This window comes from Dipteris shenzhenensis, chromosome 11 (assembly GCF_047967505.1).
Source record: "Dipteris shenzhenensis isolate YYH24624 ecotype China chromosome 11, Dip_SZ_1.0, whole genome shotgun sequence".
In the NCBI taxonomy this organism is placed as follows: Eukaryota; Viridiplantae; Streptophyta; class Polypodiopsida; order Gleicheniales; family Dipteridaceae; genus Dipteris; species Dipteris shenzhenensis.
In genome coordinates, this window is record NC_141606.1 from 13,177,213 (window position 1) to 13,196,424 (window position 19,212).

The window sequence follows — 19,212 nt, forward strand, 5'->3', positions numbered from 1 at the left end:
ACGTACCATGACCAAAAACTCCCTGGGCAAACAACTCGCAAACGGAAGTACAGACACCGCCACTCCTCCCCTGTGCACCAATCGAGGGCTCCCAATAAGTGTGAGAGCGTCCAGGGAGGATCTTCCCGTAGCTACGGGAATGAGCCACTGAAGCTTATGCTCCGAGAGCAGAAGTATATCCAAGCGACCAATCACTGCTGGCTGAAGTTCCTGTCTCAGGATGAGCTTTCTAGGACCACAGGTGCCAGAAGAATGAAACCCGTTCACGTTCCAGGAGACAAGGTGTAAGCTCATGATGAGGACTGGTAGGCTGCGAACAACTGTCTGCTCGCGGCTGATGTCGACGAAGAAGCTGACATTTCGGAATGGAGGCGCTGACGCTTTTGAGAGGGTTTGGAGGGGGAGGCGGGGTCGTCCTGCCCATTTTTCAAAACTTTTAGCAAAGGCGTGAGGCCTTTAGTGCCATGGACAAACGCTTTCTCGAGCCAACTCGAGATCTCTGAGGTAGTCATCTCGTAGAAGGCTCGGAGTTTCTGAGGAGTCCAGGCTCTGACATCCTGGGGAAGGGGCTACGACAGAGGGGGCCTGAGGATCACAATCAATCTGAAGCGCTTGGCGGTGCAGCGCCACTGCAGGCGCACGTCACCCTCAGACCACTGAGTCTCAAGAAGCTGTCCACCCGATGGGCCTATCCAGAAGCAAACCTGAGCATGCGTCTGCTCTATAAGAGCCTCCCAGACCGAGTCGTCTGTCCAAGTCTCGGTGCCGTCGCTGAGAAATGTGAAAGCAAAGCTAGGGCCATCCCTCGGGGCCAAGGCTGCGATCTTCCCATCCGCCCCTTTACGGAGCATGAAGATACTGATGTCGAGGCAAGCAGGGAAGGTCCCAAGGTCGTCCACATCCAAGTAATCCCAGGGACCAGATCTGTAGAAGTCGCGAGGAAGCTCTCTCTCCTGAAGCTGAGACCCGCCAGAGTCTGCAACTGAGGGGGTCAGGCTAGCAGACAGGGAAGACTGCTCCAGGGGTGGTGTAGACTCGGGGTGTTCTGCCTGGGGTGGGGAAGGGGGAGGAGGCTGAGGGGTAGGTAACTCAGACTCCACGGAAGCGACTAGCAGGGGGGGCGGAGGAGGGGAAGTGGGGGCTGCCCGCAGCTGAGGAACCATCGGTGCAGCTGACACTGCAGGAGAGCTGAGAGGGGCAGGGGGGGGGATGGGGCTGAAAATGGGACTGGGGCTGAGTAGGAAGAGGAGGGGGCTGAAGAGGAAGAGGCAGGGGCTGATGCTGCGGGTCGGGAAGAGGGGGCTGCGACTGGGGAAGGGGCTGGGGCTGAGTGGAAGGGGGCTGGGGAGCGGAAGAGAGGGGGACCTAAGGCTGCGGAGAGCGGGCTACAGTCGAAGAAGAAGCTCTCCCAGGACCCTGGTGCGGCTGCCTGTCAGGTCTCTGAGGCGCTGCTGCAGGTTGGGTAACCTCTGCCTCCTTGCCTTTGTCAGAAATCTTCTTATTCTTTCCTCTTTTCCTTCTGACCTCGGTCCAGTCGCCAGCCACCTCTGGACCGGACTCCGGCTGCCTCTGCTCCTCCTGACGTGGCTGCTCGGAGGGGGGGGGAGGAGGCGGAGGGGGGGGCGGGGGGGCCGAGGGGAGCTAGAGAATCGTGGACAAGTAGCAACTAGGTGCCCAAAGCCGTGACACCTCAGGCACTGGCCTGGCTGTCCTGTGACTACCATGCTCTGAGTAATGCTGCCAGCATCTGTCACGATCTCAATCACTGAAAGGAGAGTCGCAGGGTCTGCCACAGCCACACAGACTCAGGGAGCTCCTGCCGCAGTAACCGGGTCGACGAATGTGTCATGCATCACCTAGCCAAAGTGGGAACCCACGTCCCTGACTATCGGCCGCAACTCAGCAGCAAGGCCTGGAAAAACTAGCGTCACTGGGTGGCGAGGTATGCGAAAACGAGCATCAAAATCCGCTGCGCTGAATCCACGGTACCAAGGGACTATCATGATGATCTTTCCATCCACAGATGTGGGGGAACCAGCAATCAGGTTGCTCGCAGCTTTCGCAGTGGAGAGTTTAAGCCAGAAGATGCCCCTTCCCATAAGGGCCACCTCCTCGATGTGGCTGTCCTCTAGCATGAGAGTGGACTAGAGCCAGTCCCTGATGGCTGATCTGGAGGGAGAGTGTCCAATGACTCTGCCATAGACGGAAGTAAGGGCAAAGTCATTGGCAACCTGTTGTACCCGAGACGACTGTTGCTCTGTCAAGATAACGCGGTAGGCATCTGGAGAGAGAGGGTCCGGCTGGGCCTCCGATTTCGGGCAGGGAGCCGCCATACCGCCAAGACAAACTGCGAGACCTCCGATGACGAAGAGGCTACCACCAAAAAGGGGGGAGATAGACGAGGGATGGAGCCTGGGTGTGACGGAGAAGGATGAGGCGAGACGAATCGAGGCGGATGGGGGAAGCGGAGGCGAAGGCGGAAGGGGCGGAGGCGGAAGGCGGAAGGGGTGGAGGGCGGATGTCGGAGGCGAGAGCGGAGGCGGAGGTCGAAGGCGAGGGGGAGGGACGGCGACGGAGGCGAGGGCGGAGGGGGGAGGGCGAGGGGCGAGGGGCGAGGGCGGAGGGCGGAGGGCGGGTGAAGGGCGAGGGCGGAGGGCGGGGGGGTGAAAGGCGAGGGGCGGGGCGGAAGGGCGGAGGGACGAGGGACGAGCGGGCGGGGGGCGAGGCGAGGGGCGGGGGCGAAGCGAGGGGCGAGGCGAGGCGGAGGGGCAAGGCGAGGGGCGAGGGGGTGAGGGCGAGGGGCGAGGCGAGAGGTGAGGCGAGGCTCGAGGGGCGGAGGGGCGAGGGGTGAGGGCATGGAGGCGGGCTCAGGCGAGGGGGTGCGGCGAGGGCGAGGGAGGTAAGACGAGGGCGAGGGGGGGCGAGGGCAAGGGAGAGAGGCGAAGGAGGGTAGGGAGGTAGAGGCTGCGGAAGGGAGGGAGGGGGGCTCGCAGGAGCTCGCTCTGGATAGCATCCCTTGCTTTATAGTCAAGCCTCAGCCCAATTTGGCTTACCCTGACTTGGCTAGCACACCACTGCCAAGTATAGCATTCTAGCTCACTCCTAGTGATCTAGGCCTCTCTATTGCTCGCTTAGGTCTATTCTTAGGTTAATCCTAACCCTTAGTTAGACCCCACATTGACTCCCCAAGTCTAATCCAAGACCAAGTTAGTCTCATCTTAGGGTTTGCGAACCCATAGCTGGTTACATCCTCGTGGGGATGAAACAACCATGATGATCTATTCAATGGAGAAATTGCCAGATGTCTATCCTATGATCGATGCTTGGCACAAAGGACAATCCACAGGTGAGGCATACATTGATGGTGGAGCCCAATATGTGTGATTACACAGTCATATGTTGAGAGGTTAGGTGTTGAGGTAAATAGTGTTTCTGGCTATAAGATCAAGTTAGCTAATCATGCAAAGGTGAAGTGTTTGGGGATTTTGGAGAGATTGGATGTAAGATTCTTTCGAGGTTAGTGAGGGCGGTGCAGGATTGGGAAAAGGGAGCCCTTACTCTCTTAGATAAGAAAGGGTTGAGGAAAAAAAAAACAGCATGGTGGGCGAGAATTTGCTAGGGAAAGAAAAGTAGGAAGGGGCAGAGAGTGAGGAGGACTCCAGCAAGAGCGAGGAGGAGGTGAAAGTGGGTTACTGATTCAAGTGGGGATGAAGTGGGAATGTCGTTATTAGAGAAGAGTTATGGGGCAAGTGAAGACGAAAGCATGGAGTAGATGGACAAGTCGGAAAGGAAATATTACGTTTCACAGATGCTTGGTATTGACTTGACTTATGATGAGCAGGAATACTATAAGAAAATGCTAGCACAATTCTCTAATCTCTTTATCACTTCATATGAGAAGATCGGGGGCTTTCAAGGGAAAGACCTTCACCCACCTTCTGCTTTACCTTCTCTTCAAGTGCTAGCCTACTTTTGCTAGCCCTATCCGACGACCTCTATGCCAAAATCATTGGCCCTACTATACAAACTACTTCGTAGTGGAAACATATCTCCTCCTCTCCAAAGTGGCTTGTCATAATTGGGAAGATATGACCCCATTCTCCACAATTAAAGCACTGAAATGGCTCATACCTTCTTGGGTTTGCTCCTTTGCAGGGTCTGCACCTGGACCTGAATTTTGCCCCTCACCCTGTCTCTGCATAGCATGCTCCTAATTCTCGTATGTTTATGTAAATCCTCATCCTTGTCTCCTTTCTGCTCCTGCTAAGAGATTAAGGCTAAGATTGTTGAGCATATCCACCACTTCGTAAACCATCATCCTCTGCACTTCTTACCACCACCTGTGGGGCTAGAGAACTGATAGTAGACTCCTGGGCACCTGTTGTACCCCACACAAACTGGTCCATCCGAGCCATCTTCCATTCCTTTCCCTTGCCCAGTTCAAACACTTCTTGAAAAGTTGCTACCGGCTTCAATTCGGTCTTCATCCGAAGAGGCCTCTTAGTCCTACTGTGAACCTCTCCTTCTTAAGCATAGGAGGAGGCTGCTCATCTCCCAGTGTTGTGCACCAACAATCCCACAACTAACTGAACTGCTGCACATAAAAGTCGAGAGACCCTCTTTGTGTGAAATCTTGAATCCCATGCCACAACCTATTCTCCATGTTACGCTCAAGTTGAGGTAACATGACTTCAAAAGGGTCAATGGACATTTTCCTTTAAAGGATCAATGTTTGTATTATATTTATTTGGGCTTCATGTAAATGGTCAAAAAGGATTAATGTCAAGGTCCTTGATGAGGGTGACAAGGCACTGACTAGATGGATCTAAGGCTGTGGGTCTTGAATGCATTAAATGTGTAATGTGCCTAGGGGCAAATGAATTAATTGATATCCAAGAGAGGGGTAGAAAAGATGCATTTAAGAGGTACCCTAGAATGAAGACATGTGGCATACTAGATCCATCTAGGGAATTGGGGCTTGGTGGATTTGCAAGCAGAAGCTTTCACATACGTTTTTGATCTAGAGAGAGAGAGAGCTTGCTAACACAGAGATTTGGTTGGGAGAAAAAACGTGTGCATGCCCCGTGATTGATAGTAGACTCAAAAGATTGGAATAGGTTGTACGTCAGTGGAACGTAACATTTGGTATCAGAGCTGCATCAGAAAAGGGACGAAGTTGGGGAATTTGCAGTCGGGTGATGATTTGGGGAATGTGTGATTCTTTGACGATGAATAAGAAGCCTACGTTACGAACTCTCCTAGACAGCACGGTGCAAGCATTAACGTGTTATAGCTTCAGAGATATATTCGAATTTCACAGGAGGAATCTAAGAGCACCACTGATCCGTCAAGCGAAGACACGTATGGCGTGAGAATACGCAACGCAATTTAGTTGTCTCTCAAACTAGCCTGAGTGCGATTGATGTTGAAAAAGCCATTGCAGAAGTGGTACGTAAACGGTGACAATAATCTCCTCGTTTTTTCCTACTAGAAGAAAGCCGACTACAAGGAAGATTCTGAACATTCGCTGAGAAACTATAGCGATACTTCTTGAGAAGTAGTTCGCAAGAATTTGGATGCTATAACAGTGAGGTTCTGAAGCAAAGACGTCACTTTCACTAGAAGAAGGGCTTTAGTGAAACTTTGCAAGGCTAGATGGCGTTTGGTAAAGCCGAATTTTGAAGGTTTATGAAATTCTGCCAATCAGTGACGGAATCCCGTTTTTTCCCGTCCAAAAATTGACAGAACTGGACGGAGATCCAATTTAGAGGCGTTTTATGGGGTTTTTACCATCTTCGCATACCTAAATATAAAAGCAGAGTAATTTTGACATTCTTCTGCGAGCTCAGGACGATTGACCAGGGGGCTTTCTATTTTCTTTTTCATGCCAATGATTTATATTTAAGTTTTCGGGTGTTAGCCATACAAGTTCCCATGCAGTTATTTAAAATTGCAGATATTTCCCTAGTATAGGAAAAGAGTATTTGTCTCAGTTGTGAATATTTGGAGATATGCTTGTATAGCGGGGTTGTGGAACGTTGTTATATACAGTTGTAAATACAATTTTCGAGTTTGTATCATTTGGATAGTCGGTGGGGGGGAAAAAAAAACCCAATAGACTTGAATGGAAATTGAAGAAGAAGCCTCTAGGGTGGATCACGTAGAGTTGAGAGTCCAGCCGACCCCGCAGGTGTCGCACCCAACAGGCCATACACTAGCTCAACAATTGCAAGCAAATGTAGGGCAATCCGAGCTCCAAAAAAAGGTTCATAGTATGTCTACTAGACCATCTCATGATGAGAAAGATAAAGCTCCGATGGAGCCTGAAACCAGTGTTCATACGGTCGAGCCTAGGAGGGCTAAGGTGCCTAATATTGCCAATTATAGGCCAGATAAGTATTCTGGTGTTACGGAAATTATATTTCTGATATATCTTGCTTTGGACATTATTATTTTTAGTCGAGTGAGACTATGACAAAGTACTCCATAGGAGCGCACCGGACGCGGCAGGGATCCTAGTGGATACTTTGTGTGGTTAGTTGGGGACGCCTGACTAGCTTGTGTTTTGCCATGCTAGATGGTCGGTATTGTGGATGATTCCATGTTAATACTGATGTCGCTAGTGCTATTGGTGTTGTGCTTGATTATTGTGCTTTGAGCGCGGTTATGTTGGGATCGGTTGATTCGGTGATTCGTTCAATCGATTGTTAATAACTAATGTAATTGGCGACTTGAGTACATGTGATAGAACTCATAGCGAGGATTGGAGTTAGTGCAAGGGTACCGATCGAGGTGTCGAGAAAATGTATGATCTCATGAAGCGAGATTTCTTTTGGCAAAAAATGAAAAAATGTATTCATGAATATGTGACGTTTTTCGTATCAAGGCAGAGCGGGTGAAGCCACCCGCACTTTTACAGCCTTTGGAAATACCACTAGGTAGGTGGGAGAGCATTTCCATGGACTTTATTGTAGGTCTGCCTACGACACAAGGTGGATATGATTCTATCCTAGTGATAGTCGATCGTCTTACCAAGATGGCTCACTTCATTCCGACTAGAGAGTCTGTTAGTGCCCCGCAAGTGGCGGATTTGTTTATTAAACATATATTTCGTCTCCATGGATTACCCAAATCCATAGTGTCAGACAGGGATGTTAAATTTACCAGTCATTTTTGGACTGCAGTGTTTAAGACACTAAGGACTGAGTTGGAAATGAGTAGTGGGGATCATCCAGAAATGGATGGTTCGACGGAGAGAATCAACAAAATTTTAGAGGATATGCTTAGAGCATATGTTTCATTGAGGCAACATACGTGGGATAAGTGGTTGCCACTCTTAGAATTTGCTTACAATGATAGAAAACAATTCTCTACGGGGTTCAGTCCGTTTAAGCTGAACTATGGTTATAGACCAGCAAATCCAACTATAGTTAGAGTATCTCAGAAAGTGCCTAGTGCCGCGAACTTTATGGTTCAGATGCGAGAGATGTTAGCACTTGCGAGAGCTAACATCCGCCAGGCTATGGATAGAGCTAAGGCATATGCGGATGAAAACAGATCCGTTAGAGAATTTAAGAAAGGAGAAAAAGTTTTTCTCAGAGTTCCTTCGCACTAAGTCTTTGACTGCAAGAGAGTGTGCTAAGTTATCACCCCAATATTGTGGGCCGTGGTTAATTCTAAAAAGAATAGGCAAAGTGGCCTATAAATTAGAATCATTGTTCTGCTCTAGCCGAGATAGCATGACCTCGGAAAGATCGGTGGGCATTTTCTCTTAGATGACCAACTTTTGTAATAGTTAATGTGCGTAAATGAAATGGTCAAGAGAAGTAACTGCCAAGGTCCTAGGTGAGGGTGAAATGGCATTGACTAGGTAGTTCTGAGTGCTAAGGCCTAGGTGCACCTAAATGTGCAATAATGCCAAGGGGCAAGTGGTTTTTAAATGTGCCCCAAGAGAGGGGTAAATGGTGCACCAAGTGGAGAGGCTAAAATGATGACATTTGGCAAGGAGAACTATCTAGGGAATTGAGGGTCTCATGGATAAGCATGAAAAAAAACAAAGGAACGAACTTAACTAAAGATCTGTGATCCACGAGAGTTAGGCTGGGTGGAACAACTTAATGCCATCGCCCGTGAGCTGAGTCAATGTAGATATAGAAATTCAGGCTAGAGATAAAGTCGTTGACAGCTGGTATCAGAGCCTAAGGTAAGTGTAGGGACGTGAGCATCAAACTGATTGACGCGGGTCTACACCAACAGATCGATAGGAAGCCCGTGAGGTGTTGACGAAAAGAAAAGCGTCGATGGCCTGGGAGAAGAGATCGACGGAAAGTTGGTGATTGACGTCGAGAAAAGCGTCGGTGGCTGTTTTTCGAGATCGTCCGCCATAGCCAAGAGCTTATGGATCAAACAAATCGACACTGATTGTGTATGAAGAAGAGTCCGAAAGAAGACCAGACGGGACTTCTGAATTGGTGGCTGGACTTTGGGGTCACGCTAAGCAGCAGGAGACCAAAGGCAGCCATTGAAGACAGACCATGACACTTTTCGAGAAACATACAGGTTCATTCGTTCTGAAGAAGACGATTCGAAATTTCGATTGGTCAAAGTAACGCTTTGCTAGTCTTTGTTCCCATGAAGATTCCGAAATACGTGACGAAGATTGTACGGGACGTGATCCTGAGTGATCGATGGGGTAACAAGAAAAACAGGGAGAGTCGTCATCGACATTATCTGCCAGTCTGTCGTACTTAACTGATATTACGGGCCTAGAAGGTAGCAGGTGGACCGACGCCCATTAGGAGCGCCTTGGTATCTTTAATGGTGGATGAAAAGAGGACCAAACGATATTTCGAGGAGAAATCAGGGAGCCCCTTCTTTCCATACAGTTTTTTTTTTCCATATGGTCCTGTTATCTCTGCACCGAAAAAAATAAGGGACGTTCAAAGTGTTTTATAACTGAAAGTTTAGGACGCAGGAGGGAAAAAAAAAAAAACCATCTTCCATTGTGAAACTATGGAGGCAGAAGGGCAGAATTCTAGGGTGAATCCTAGTGAGTCTAGAGTGCAGTCTACACAACAAAGGTCACATCATGCAGCACCTACTTTGATCGGTAGGATTTCGATATTAGAAGATGCTTTACAGCAGATTATGAACCAGCAGCTTCAAGTGAATGCTGGTCAAAATGAGATCAGGGAGATGGTGCAAGCCTTGTCGGCTAGACCGTCTAGAATTGATAAGGGCAAAGCTCCAGCAGAGCCAGAGCCCAGTATACATTCCTTAGAGTGCGCAAGGGTCAAAGTGCCTAATATCGCTAATTATAGACCGGAGAAGTACGCTGGTCGGATGACCGAGCGCAGCTCTGATGTGATCGAGGTTTGGTTACACAAGTGGGAAGAAGCCTTCGCCATTTGTGAAATTAGATCCGATCTAAAGAAAATCCGCGAGGCCACACACCTGTTTATTGAGGCAGCGGACAGATGGTGGATAAAGCAACAGAAGGATCAAGTTGCTCCAACCACTTGGGAAGGGTTTAAAGCTGAATTCAAGAAACACTTTCTCCCACCTGATGAAGAATCCCGAGCTTGGGATGCTTATAGAAATCTTCGTCAGAGGAGTCTGTCAGTGGTAGAGTACACTGACAAATTCAGGGAATGTGTCATGAAAATAACAGACCCTCTCCCTATGTCGGTTCAGTTAAAAGACTATATCTATGGACTGAACGACAAAATCAAAATGGAAGTTCGGGCTAAGTATGTGACTACATTAGATGAATCTATTGCAGTAGCCCTGAACTATGAGGATGCCAGAGGCAGATCTGGTGGATTTGTGCAGGCAGGGACTCAGTATGAGCACCCGAAAAAAGGGGGATTTCAGAGGAAATGGATTTCAAAGACAAGTGTCTCGCAGCCAAGTGGCCAAACCAAGCAGGTGAAGCCGGTTGAGGGACCAGTAAAAACAAGTACCACCGTTGGGGTGAAAAGGAAAATAACTCCAATGGCAGCCCGGGCTTGGTCAAAGTCCTCGTTGACCCCTGAACAAAAAGAGAAAGCTAGGAAAGAAGGATTGTGCTTCGGCTGCCTTCAGCGACATCAGTGGAAGGATTGTCCACTGAATAAAGACCGTCGCACGGCTAATATGATAATATCTGAATGCGACGTGGAAATGCAGGAGAGTCCCAATGCAGAACATATGTAGATGCAACTGGCGGGACCTTCTCAGAGGTTAGTACCTTGTTTGTTACGTGTATCTGTTGTTAAGTTAGTGACGAGTGCACCTGATAACATCTTATCTAAGCCCGCAGCAATGGGGTATACAGCCTTCAATGATACGGAGTTAATTAAAATGAAAGGGCAAGTGGCCAGTCATGATGTCATTGTGTTGTTTGACTCGGCGTCAACTCACAATGTGATTAACTCCAAGCTCGTGAAGAGGCTGAAATTGAAGACAAGTCCATCTGACTATGCGTATACAGTCAGGATGGCGGATGGAAGTTCAACTGAAGTATGGGACCAAAGGGTTACCCAGTTGGAGCTTCGGATTCATGACTATGCTGAGAAGCTTGATTTTGAAATGACCAAGCTTGCTCATGCAGATATAGCCCTGGGTATGACGTGGCATTCTAGAAAGAATCCAGCCATTGATTGGAAAAAGCACGTATATCAATTCAAGATGAATGATGTGCTTTATGTCTTGCGAGGTGAAAAAGATATACCTCAGGGACCGTTGGTTTCCGTGATGGAAATCAGAAAAGCTCAAGTAGAGTTTTTATTCCTTTGCACAGCCCCCAGCATCGGTAGAGCCGGTTGGTGATTCTTCGGCTAGCACTGATGTTGCGCGAAGTGGTGAGATGGCCAAGCTGGCTAATCTTATAACAGAGGAGTTCTCTGAATGTTTTAGGGATGAACTACCTTATGGGTTACCTCCAGAGCGGAAAGTTTAACATAAGATTGAACTGATCCCGGGGGCAGAACCTCTAAATAGACCTCCCTATAGAATGAGTTTTGCTAAAGAGGCGCGGGTGCGTAGACAACTGGAAGAATACCTCAAGTTGGGGCAGATTCAACCAAGTTTCTCACCTTTTGCTTCGCCAGTGATATTAAAGAAGAAAAAGGATGATACGTTTCGCCTCTGTATAGATTACAGAGCATTGAATAATATCACTGTTAAGCACAGGTATCCGATGGCTCGGATTGATGATTTGCTAGATGCATTACATGGAGCCGTGATTTTCAGCAAGATAGATCGTAAGTGTGGCTACCATCAAATCCAGATTAGAGCCAAGGATGTGCATAAAACCGCTTTCAGAAGCAGGTTTGGTCATTATGAGTTTTTGGTAATGCCCTTCGGACTTACCAATGCTCCAACGACATTCGTCATGCTTATGAACGATTTACTACGTCCGTATATCCGAAAGTTCGTAGTAAATTTTATTGACGATATCTTGATATTCAGTAAAAGTGTTACTGAGCATCGTGAACACTTAAGGATAGTGTTCAGTACTTTGAGGAAAGCCAGTCTTTATGTGAATAAGAAGAAAACTATACTATGTATGGTTAGGCTTGAATATTTAGGGCTCGTAATTACTCCACAGGGGGTAGAAATGGATCCAAAGAAAGTGGCTGCGATACTAACTTGGCCAATCCCTCAGAGTCTGACCGCGTTGCGATCATTCTTGGGATTTGTCCAGTTTTATAGAAGGCATATCAAAGGATATTCCGGAATAGTATCGCCATTGACTGATCTGACCTCAGATAAAGTACCTTTTATTTGGGGACAGAATCAACAAGAAAGTTTTAACACCATAAAACAAGCTGTGGTCTCAGGACCGGTGTTAAAAATAGTTGATCCCCAGAAACCATTGTTCCTAGAAACCGATGCAAGTGGCATTGCGGTAGGAGCAGTTCTCCTTCAAGAGGGAAGGCCAGTAGCCTTTGAAAGCAAGAAGCTTTCTCCCTCTCAAAGGAATTGGCCAACTCATGAATTGGAGTTGTATGCCGTTATCCATGCTTTGAAAACATGGAGGCATTATTTGTATGGTTCAGAGTTTTATGTGGATGTAGATCATGATACTCTGAAACATTTTTGTAAACAGCCTGACTTGAGGGGCCGCCAAGCTAGGTGGGCAGAGCTCATGCAGGAGTTTAATCTAACAATTCGGTACCGAAGAGGAAAAGACAATAAGGTTGCTGATTCGTTGTCTCGCATTATGCACAACCTGAGTTTCACGGTATTAGAGAGTGCTCTAATGACCGAGATAAGAGAAACTCAAAAAGTGGACGAGTTTGTTCAGAGCTTGTGGCCTAAGGCTCATGTGTTAAAACCCGGGGAAAATGAAAAGGATGACCTGGCATCCAGAAAAGGCCAAACTTATGCAAGATATACCATAAGGGATGGTATGCTAGTTAGAAATGGCAAGGTTGTAGTACCTAGTCAGAATGATCTCAGGCAGAGAGTCATTCGACAGTGCCATGATAGCCCATGTGCGGGACACCCAGGAGTCGAGAAGACATATGATCTCGTGAAGCGAGATTTCTTTTGGCCAAAGATGAAAAAGCATATTCATGAATATGTGACACGGTGTTTCTCGTGTCAGGTAAGTAAGGCCGAGCGGGTGAAGCCACCCGGACTTTTACAGCCCTTGGAAATACCACTAAGTAAGTGGGAGAGCATTTCCATGGACTTTATTGTAGGGTTGCCTAACGACCCAAGGAGGGTATGATTCTATCCTTGTGATTGTTGATCGTCTAACCAAGATGGCTCACTTCATTCCGACTAGAGAGTCTGTTAGTGCCCCGCAAGTAGCAGATTTGTTCATTAGACATATATTTCGTCTGCATGGATTGCCTAGATCCATAGTGTCAGATAGAGATGTCAGATTTACCGGTCATTTTTGGACAGCGGTATTCGAGACACTAAGGACTGAGTTGGGAATGAGTAGTGGGGATCATCCTGAGACGGATGGTCAGACGGAGAGAGTCAACCAAACTTTAGAGGATATGCTGAGAGCATATGTGTCATTGAGGCAACATACGTGGGACAAGTGGTTGCCATTGTTGGAGTTTGCCTACAATGATAGGAAACATTCCTCTACTGGGTTCAGTCCGTTTGAACTGAACTATGGTTATAGACCAGCCAATCCGACTATAGTTGGAGTACCTCAGAAAGTGCCTAGTGCCGCGAACTTTGTAGTTCAGATGTGGGAGATGCTAGCACTTGCGAGAGCTAATATCCGCCAGGCTATGGATAGAGCCAAGGTATATGCGGATGAAAACCGGTCTATAAGAGTATTTAAGGAAGGAGAAAAAGTTTTTCTCACAGTTCCTTCGCACTCGAAGTCGTTGACTTCAGGAGAGTGTGCTAAGTTATCACCTCGATACTATGGGCCGTGGTTAATTCTAAAGAGAATAGGCAGTGTAGCCTATAAATTAGAATTACCACAGGGGTGTAAGGTGCACCCGGTTTTTCATGTTTCACGCTTAAAGAAATTTTTGCATACAAGTGACTCACTAATCGAAGGTGTGGTTTTGTTTCAGGAGATAGAGGATATTGCAAGGCGCAAGCCAACAAGAATCCTGGACCGAGGAACAATGCAAATACGAAATCGGAAGATACCCACGGTGTTGGTTGCATGGCATGCTCAGCCTCTATCGGAAGCTACCTGGGAATCCGTATACCAGTTACGGAGAGCGTTCCCAGATTTCATCATCGAGGACGTTGATGCTTGAAGAGGGGAGGAATGTTATGCTCTAGCCGAGATAGCATGACCTCGGAAAGATCGGTGGGCTTTTTCTCTTAGATGACCAACTTTTATAATAGTTAATGTGCGTAAATGAAATGGTCAAGAGAAGTAACTGCCAAGGTCCTAGGTGAGGGTGAAATGGCATTGACTAGGTAGTTCTGAGTGCTAAGGCCTAAGTGCACCTAAATGTGCAATAATGCCAAGGGGCAAGTGGTTTTTAAATGTGTCCCAAGAGAGGGGTAAATGGTGCACCAAGTGGAGAGGCTAAAATGATGACATTTGGCAAGGAGAACTATCTAGGGAATTGAGGGTCTCGTGGATAAGCATGAAAAAAAACAAAGGAACGAACTTAACTGAAGATCTGTGATCCACGAGAGTTAGGCTGGGTGGAACAACTTAATGCCATCGCCCGTGAGCTAAGTCAATGTAGATATAGAAATTCAGGCTAGAGATAAAGTCGTTGACAATCACCACAAGGTTGTAAGGTGCACCCAATGTTTCATGTTTCTCGTTTAAAGAAATTTTTGCATGCAGGTGACTCACTAATCGAAGGTATTGTTTTATTTCAAGAGATAGAGGGTAATGCATGACACAAACCAACAAGAGTCCTAGACCGAGGAACAATGCAAGTACGCAATCGGAAGATACCCACGATGTTGGTTGCATGGCATGGTTTACCTCTATCAAAAGCTACCTGGGAATCCGTATATCAGTTACAGAGAGTGTTCCCGATCCTAAGCTTCAACTAGGAGACTAGAATTGATTCATCCTCAAGAAGGTAACATAGATCATCCAAGTTTAGATGAGTCGTGGTGACCTCGCACCTCAATGCTATCTGGAGGATGTTTGGTAAGAATGAGTGTGTGCCACCAGCTAACTTATCGTGTGGGCAGCGCCCATGGCCTGTAACTGATCATGGAGAATTTTTACCTACATCAGAAATGGTTGCATGGAACTCCCTTTACGGAACTCGATATTGTAAAGTTGTCCCTGCAAAATCCTTGGCATAGAGGTCCTCTTCACTAGACCATACCTCAGATGCACTCTCAAGGGTTTGGACAGCCGTAGAAACCTCTTTTGTGATTGTCCTGACCAAGGCTGAATGTGCTTTGAGTCTCGATCCTCCCCATCCTTAAGCTCCTCCCGAAACTCATCCTCCTGGTCAGCATCCCAGTTGATAGAGCTCTTGGGACGCTCAGGCTTCCGTTCATAGCCCTAAACACGCTCCAGCAAACGCTTATGGATGAACAGCTTCCAATGGGCATAATCCGTGCCGTCGAGCTTATCGTCTTTACTCATACACGGGGTCCCATGGAACTATTCCAAACTCCACACCCTGAAGCTGATCTTGGCAACAAAAAACAGCTCACCTGGATCTACATGATCTTGGACAAGGCAGGCGATGGTTCCATCCATGCGTGATGCAATAAAGGTGGGTGGGATATGGGCTGAAACAATACCCTGCACCACCTTGCTACCGACCCATTTTCCTGTCCACGCCGTGTGCTGCCTGGCTCCAAGTCGCCTGCAAACCCTGCAGCCAACCCTAGTCCACTATGTGTGCAGACTGCACCAGACAACCGCTTGCCAATGCCGCCTCAGATCGCCCTTGTTTGCAACACAACAGCTCGCAGCAGTAGCGCATGAGAAGGTGAGAGAATGCTCCAAGGAATGCCCTCCAATGTGAGACATTTAGTGGAGAGTGGAGGTGGGCTTTTATAGGTAAGGGGCTGGGCCCTGCATGGAACAAAGGACCAGCAAATGGCCCTAAATAGGACTGGATAGGCAGCCAACCAGCCAACCAACTGGTTGGTTGGTTAGGCCTGCTACAGACTAGCCAGTCGGCCCAATTAGGGCTGGCTCGTCGGTTGGTTTAAGGGGGCCTTGAGCCCTATAAAAGGAGAGGCCCTGGGCCTCATTTCACATCCAACATTCAGCCAAAGCAGGAGCAGCCAGAAGCCACTCCCTTGGGCCTTACACTGGGGGTGAAGGAGAGTGGAAGGTGAGCTGCAGACTGAGTTCCCTAGAGGCTGGACCTTGGCTGTCCTCTAGGGCAGCAAGGTGTTGTGATCATCATATTCTCTAGAGCAGCCCTCTGACAGCAGACAGGAGCAGCAAGAAGGCAAGCCTTGGGCCTATCCACAGGAGGTGAAGGTGACCCTGAAGGAGCTGTAGGCTGAGCTTGAGTGGCAGCCCACCTAGGCTGGTTTCCAGACAGCAAGGTGGACAGGATCGTTCTGGACGGAAAGTCTACAGACGCTCGAGGTGGAGCACGCAGGCTCGAGTCTAGAGGTAGCCAACAGATAGGAGAAGTACCTTGTGGTAAGATCAGAGGACCACACCATTGGTGGGACTCTGGATCTCTCTCTTTTGTATTGTGTCCATAGCTTTGGACGGAAATATATTATTTTGGTGGTTTCTCTATCTGGCTGGTTCATTGTCTATTGATATAAGCCTGCACATCTATTTTATGCACATAAGTTAAGAAGTTTGTGATTCCACACCACACGCACACTGTGTGAGCTCCTGGGCATTACTATCAGTCTTCCGCTGTGCGTACCCTCTGTTGGGTCATTTCTAACATGGTATCAGAGCCCAAGTAGGAGGCTCACAAGTGTGGGAGCCTGAAGGCAGGGACTTGCTGAAGGACGACCCTGATTCAGAAGCTCTTGGGAATCGACTTCCGACTGGAGGATTGTGCCCTTGCAAGAAGGAGGGTGACTCAGGTTCAGCCAGGTGCGTTTAAAGTTAGCAGTCCAGGTTATCTGGAGATGTACTTTTGTTGCAGACCTTGCCAAAGGAAGGATGGATTGAAACAGACCCTCAGAGCATCGTGCCTGGAAGACTCCAAGTTGTTCACTCATTATAAGGGGGACATTTGGAAGATCATAGAGGCTGGGTTGCTCGAGTTCGAAGGCGGGAACGTGACTGAAGGAGGTGGTGCCAAGAGGTGCTACCAGAGATGGACTTGTGTACCAGGATGGTGTGCGGAAGCGGAACCAGACCTGATGGAGTAGGAGCCACTGGATGGAAAGCCAGGAAGAGAACATCATCATCGACGTGTTGGCATTGAGCCAAGATGTGTCAGTGAGAGGGGGTGTTGGAAAGGTCACCTCCCCATCTGTAAGCCCCCATATGAGGAGAGCATGGGGGGGGGTGAACCTAGGGTTTGAGGGAGTGCCACACGGGCAGCATCCTAGCTGCCATGTGGGTGCTGGTCAAACAACAAAGAGTGAATTACCTGAAGACATCAGCATGGCTGCGTCAGAAGACACCTTTACGAAAGGGAGATGGCGGAGACAAGATGTCTTGGATCTTCCCTAGCAGAAAGGATCTGATGAGGAGCATGATTGCGTGGTGATCCAAAAGAAGAGGTGCTTGCATGACGGGGTCCTTGGCAAGGTATATGGGCAAAAGGTCTATGGCCTGCAAGTAGAGCTGGCAGGTGGCGGGGTAAGCAGTCCTAAGGGGCTGGGCCCTGCATGGAACAAAGGACCAGCAAATGGCCCTAAATAGGGCTGGATAGGCAGCCAACCAACTCGTCGGTTGGTTAGGGCTGCTACAGACTAGCCAGTCGGCCCAATTAGGGCTGGCTGGTCGGTTGGTTCAAGGGGGCCTTGAGCCCTATAAAAGGAGAGGCCCTGGGCCTCATTTCACATCCAACATTCAACCAGAGCAGGAACAGACAGGAGCAGCCACAAGCCACTCCCTTGGGCCTCACACTGGGGGTGAAGGAGAGTGGAAGGTGAGCTGCAGACTGAGTTCCCTAGAGGCTGGACCTTGGCTGTCTTCTAGGGCAGCAAGGTGTTGTGATCATCATATTCTCTGGAGCAGCCCTCTGACAGCAGACAAGAGCAGCAAGAAGGCAAGCCTTGGGCCTATCCACAGGAGGTGAAGGTGGCCCTGAAGGAGCTGTAGACTGAGCTTGAGTGGCAGCCCACCTAGGCTGGTGTCCAGACAGCAAGGTGGAGAGGATCGTTCTGGACGGAAAGTCTACAGACGCTCGAGGTGGAGCACGCGGGCTCAAGTCTAGAGGTAGCCAACAGATAGGAGAGGTACCCTGTGGTAAGATCAGAGGACCACACCATTGGTGGGACTCTGGATCTCTCTCTTTTGTATTGTGTCCATAGCTTTGGACGGAAATATGTTATTTTGGTGGTTTCTCTATCTGGCTGGTTCAATGTCTATTGATGAGCCTGCACATCTATTTTATGCACATAAGTTAAGAAGTTTATGATTCCACACCACACGCACAGTGTGTGAGCTCCTGGGCATTACTATCAGTCTTCCGCTGTGCGTACCCTCTATTGGGTCATTTCTAACACAGGTAAGTATGGGCATCTTGAAGTATGATAGCGCAACAGTCACTTGAAATAGTAAATGGAAGAAAATGTTTGAAAGCAATGTAACGATGGTCGTGATGAGCTGGTATACCAGTCAAAACTCAGTAAAACATGTCACACTCATCAGATCTAACACGACTTTCTTTCAAAAACAATCCACCTTTTCAAATTAGGAACCAACTTGAAAAGAATGACACTCATATTCTAATTTATTTTTCATAAGCGGTGCAATACGTTGGAAAACTGACAATGCAAGTGAGAGAGAAACAAGTCTTCATTCATGATTATTTGTAGTATTTGATACACCTTTGTAAGACTAGAATAAGTCCAATCATACAAATTTAAATTTTCTGTTGTTAGAAAAGAATTTTAGCTATTGGGGCTTCTGTACCCGCGTAAGATAAATCGATGTAGTTGAACAGCTCATCACCACTTGGACGAAAATTCAAAGAATTTGCATGTCCGCTAAGGTGATAGAAAAATATACCTTTGTAAGACTAGAATAAGTCCAATCATACAAATTTAGATTTTTTGTTGTTAGAAAAAGATATTAGCTGTTGGGGTTTCTGCAACCGCGTAAGATAAATCGATGTAGTTGAACAGCTGATCACCACTTGGACGAAAATTCAAAGAATTTGCATGTACACTAAGGTGATAGAAAAATAATACCTTTGTAAGAATAGAATAAATCCAATCATACAAATTTAGATTTTTTGTTGTTAGAAAAGAATTTTAGCTGTTGGGGCTTCTGCACCCGCGTAAGATAAATCGATGTAGTTGAACAACTGATCGCTACTTGGACGAAAATTCAAAGAATTTGCATGTCCGCTAAGGTGATAGAAAAACATACCTTTGTAAGACTAGAATAAGTCCAATCATACAAATTTAGACTTTTTGTTGTTAGAAAAGAATTTTAGCTGTTGGGGCTTCTGCACCTGCGTAAGATCTTCCTCTAGCATTGGCTCTCCAAACATTGCTCTTACAAATCATAATACACACAGCACCTCATAAACAAAGTTTTGATCAAGTACTTACCAAATGACTCAATCATCATCCTTAGCATGCATCATTGTCTCAATCTGGAACAAATGATGGAGCTTCCTATCCTCCATGCGCTTCTATTTGGAAAAA

General features: G+C 47.6%; 1 protein-coding gene across 2 annotated transcripts in view; it reads right to left on the bottom strand.

The window, feature by feature from the left end:
* LOC147896628 (protein phosphatase) overlaps positions 1-19,212 on the bottom strand; it is a 38,676-nt gene that overhangs the window by 7,523 nt on the left and 11,941 nt on the right. Inside the window, exon 3 of one of the 2 annotated variants that reach the window (XM_087381948.1) lies at positions 19,117-19,196. In XM_087381948.1, the coding sequence (XP_087238074.1) occupies positions 19,125-19,196 (72 nt within the window). In that variant the 3' untranslated portion in view covers positions 19,117-19,124. Of the gene's footprint in view, positions 1-19,116; positions 19,200-19,212 lie in introns of both variants that reach the window. The other variant, XM_087381947.1, reaches the window with a different exon arrangement.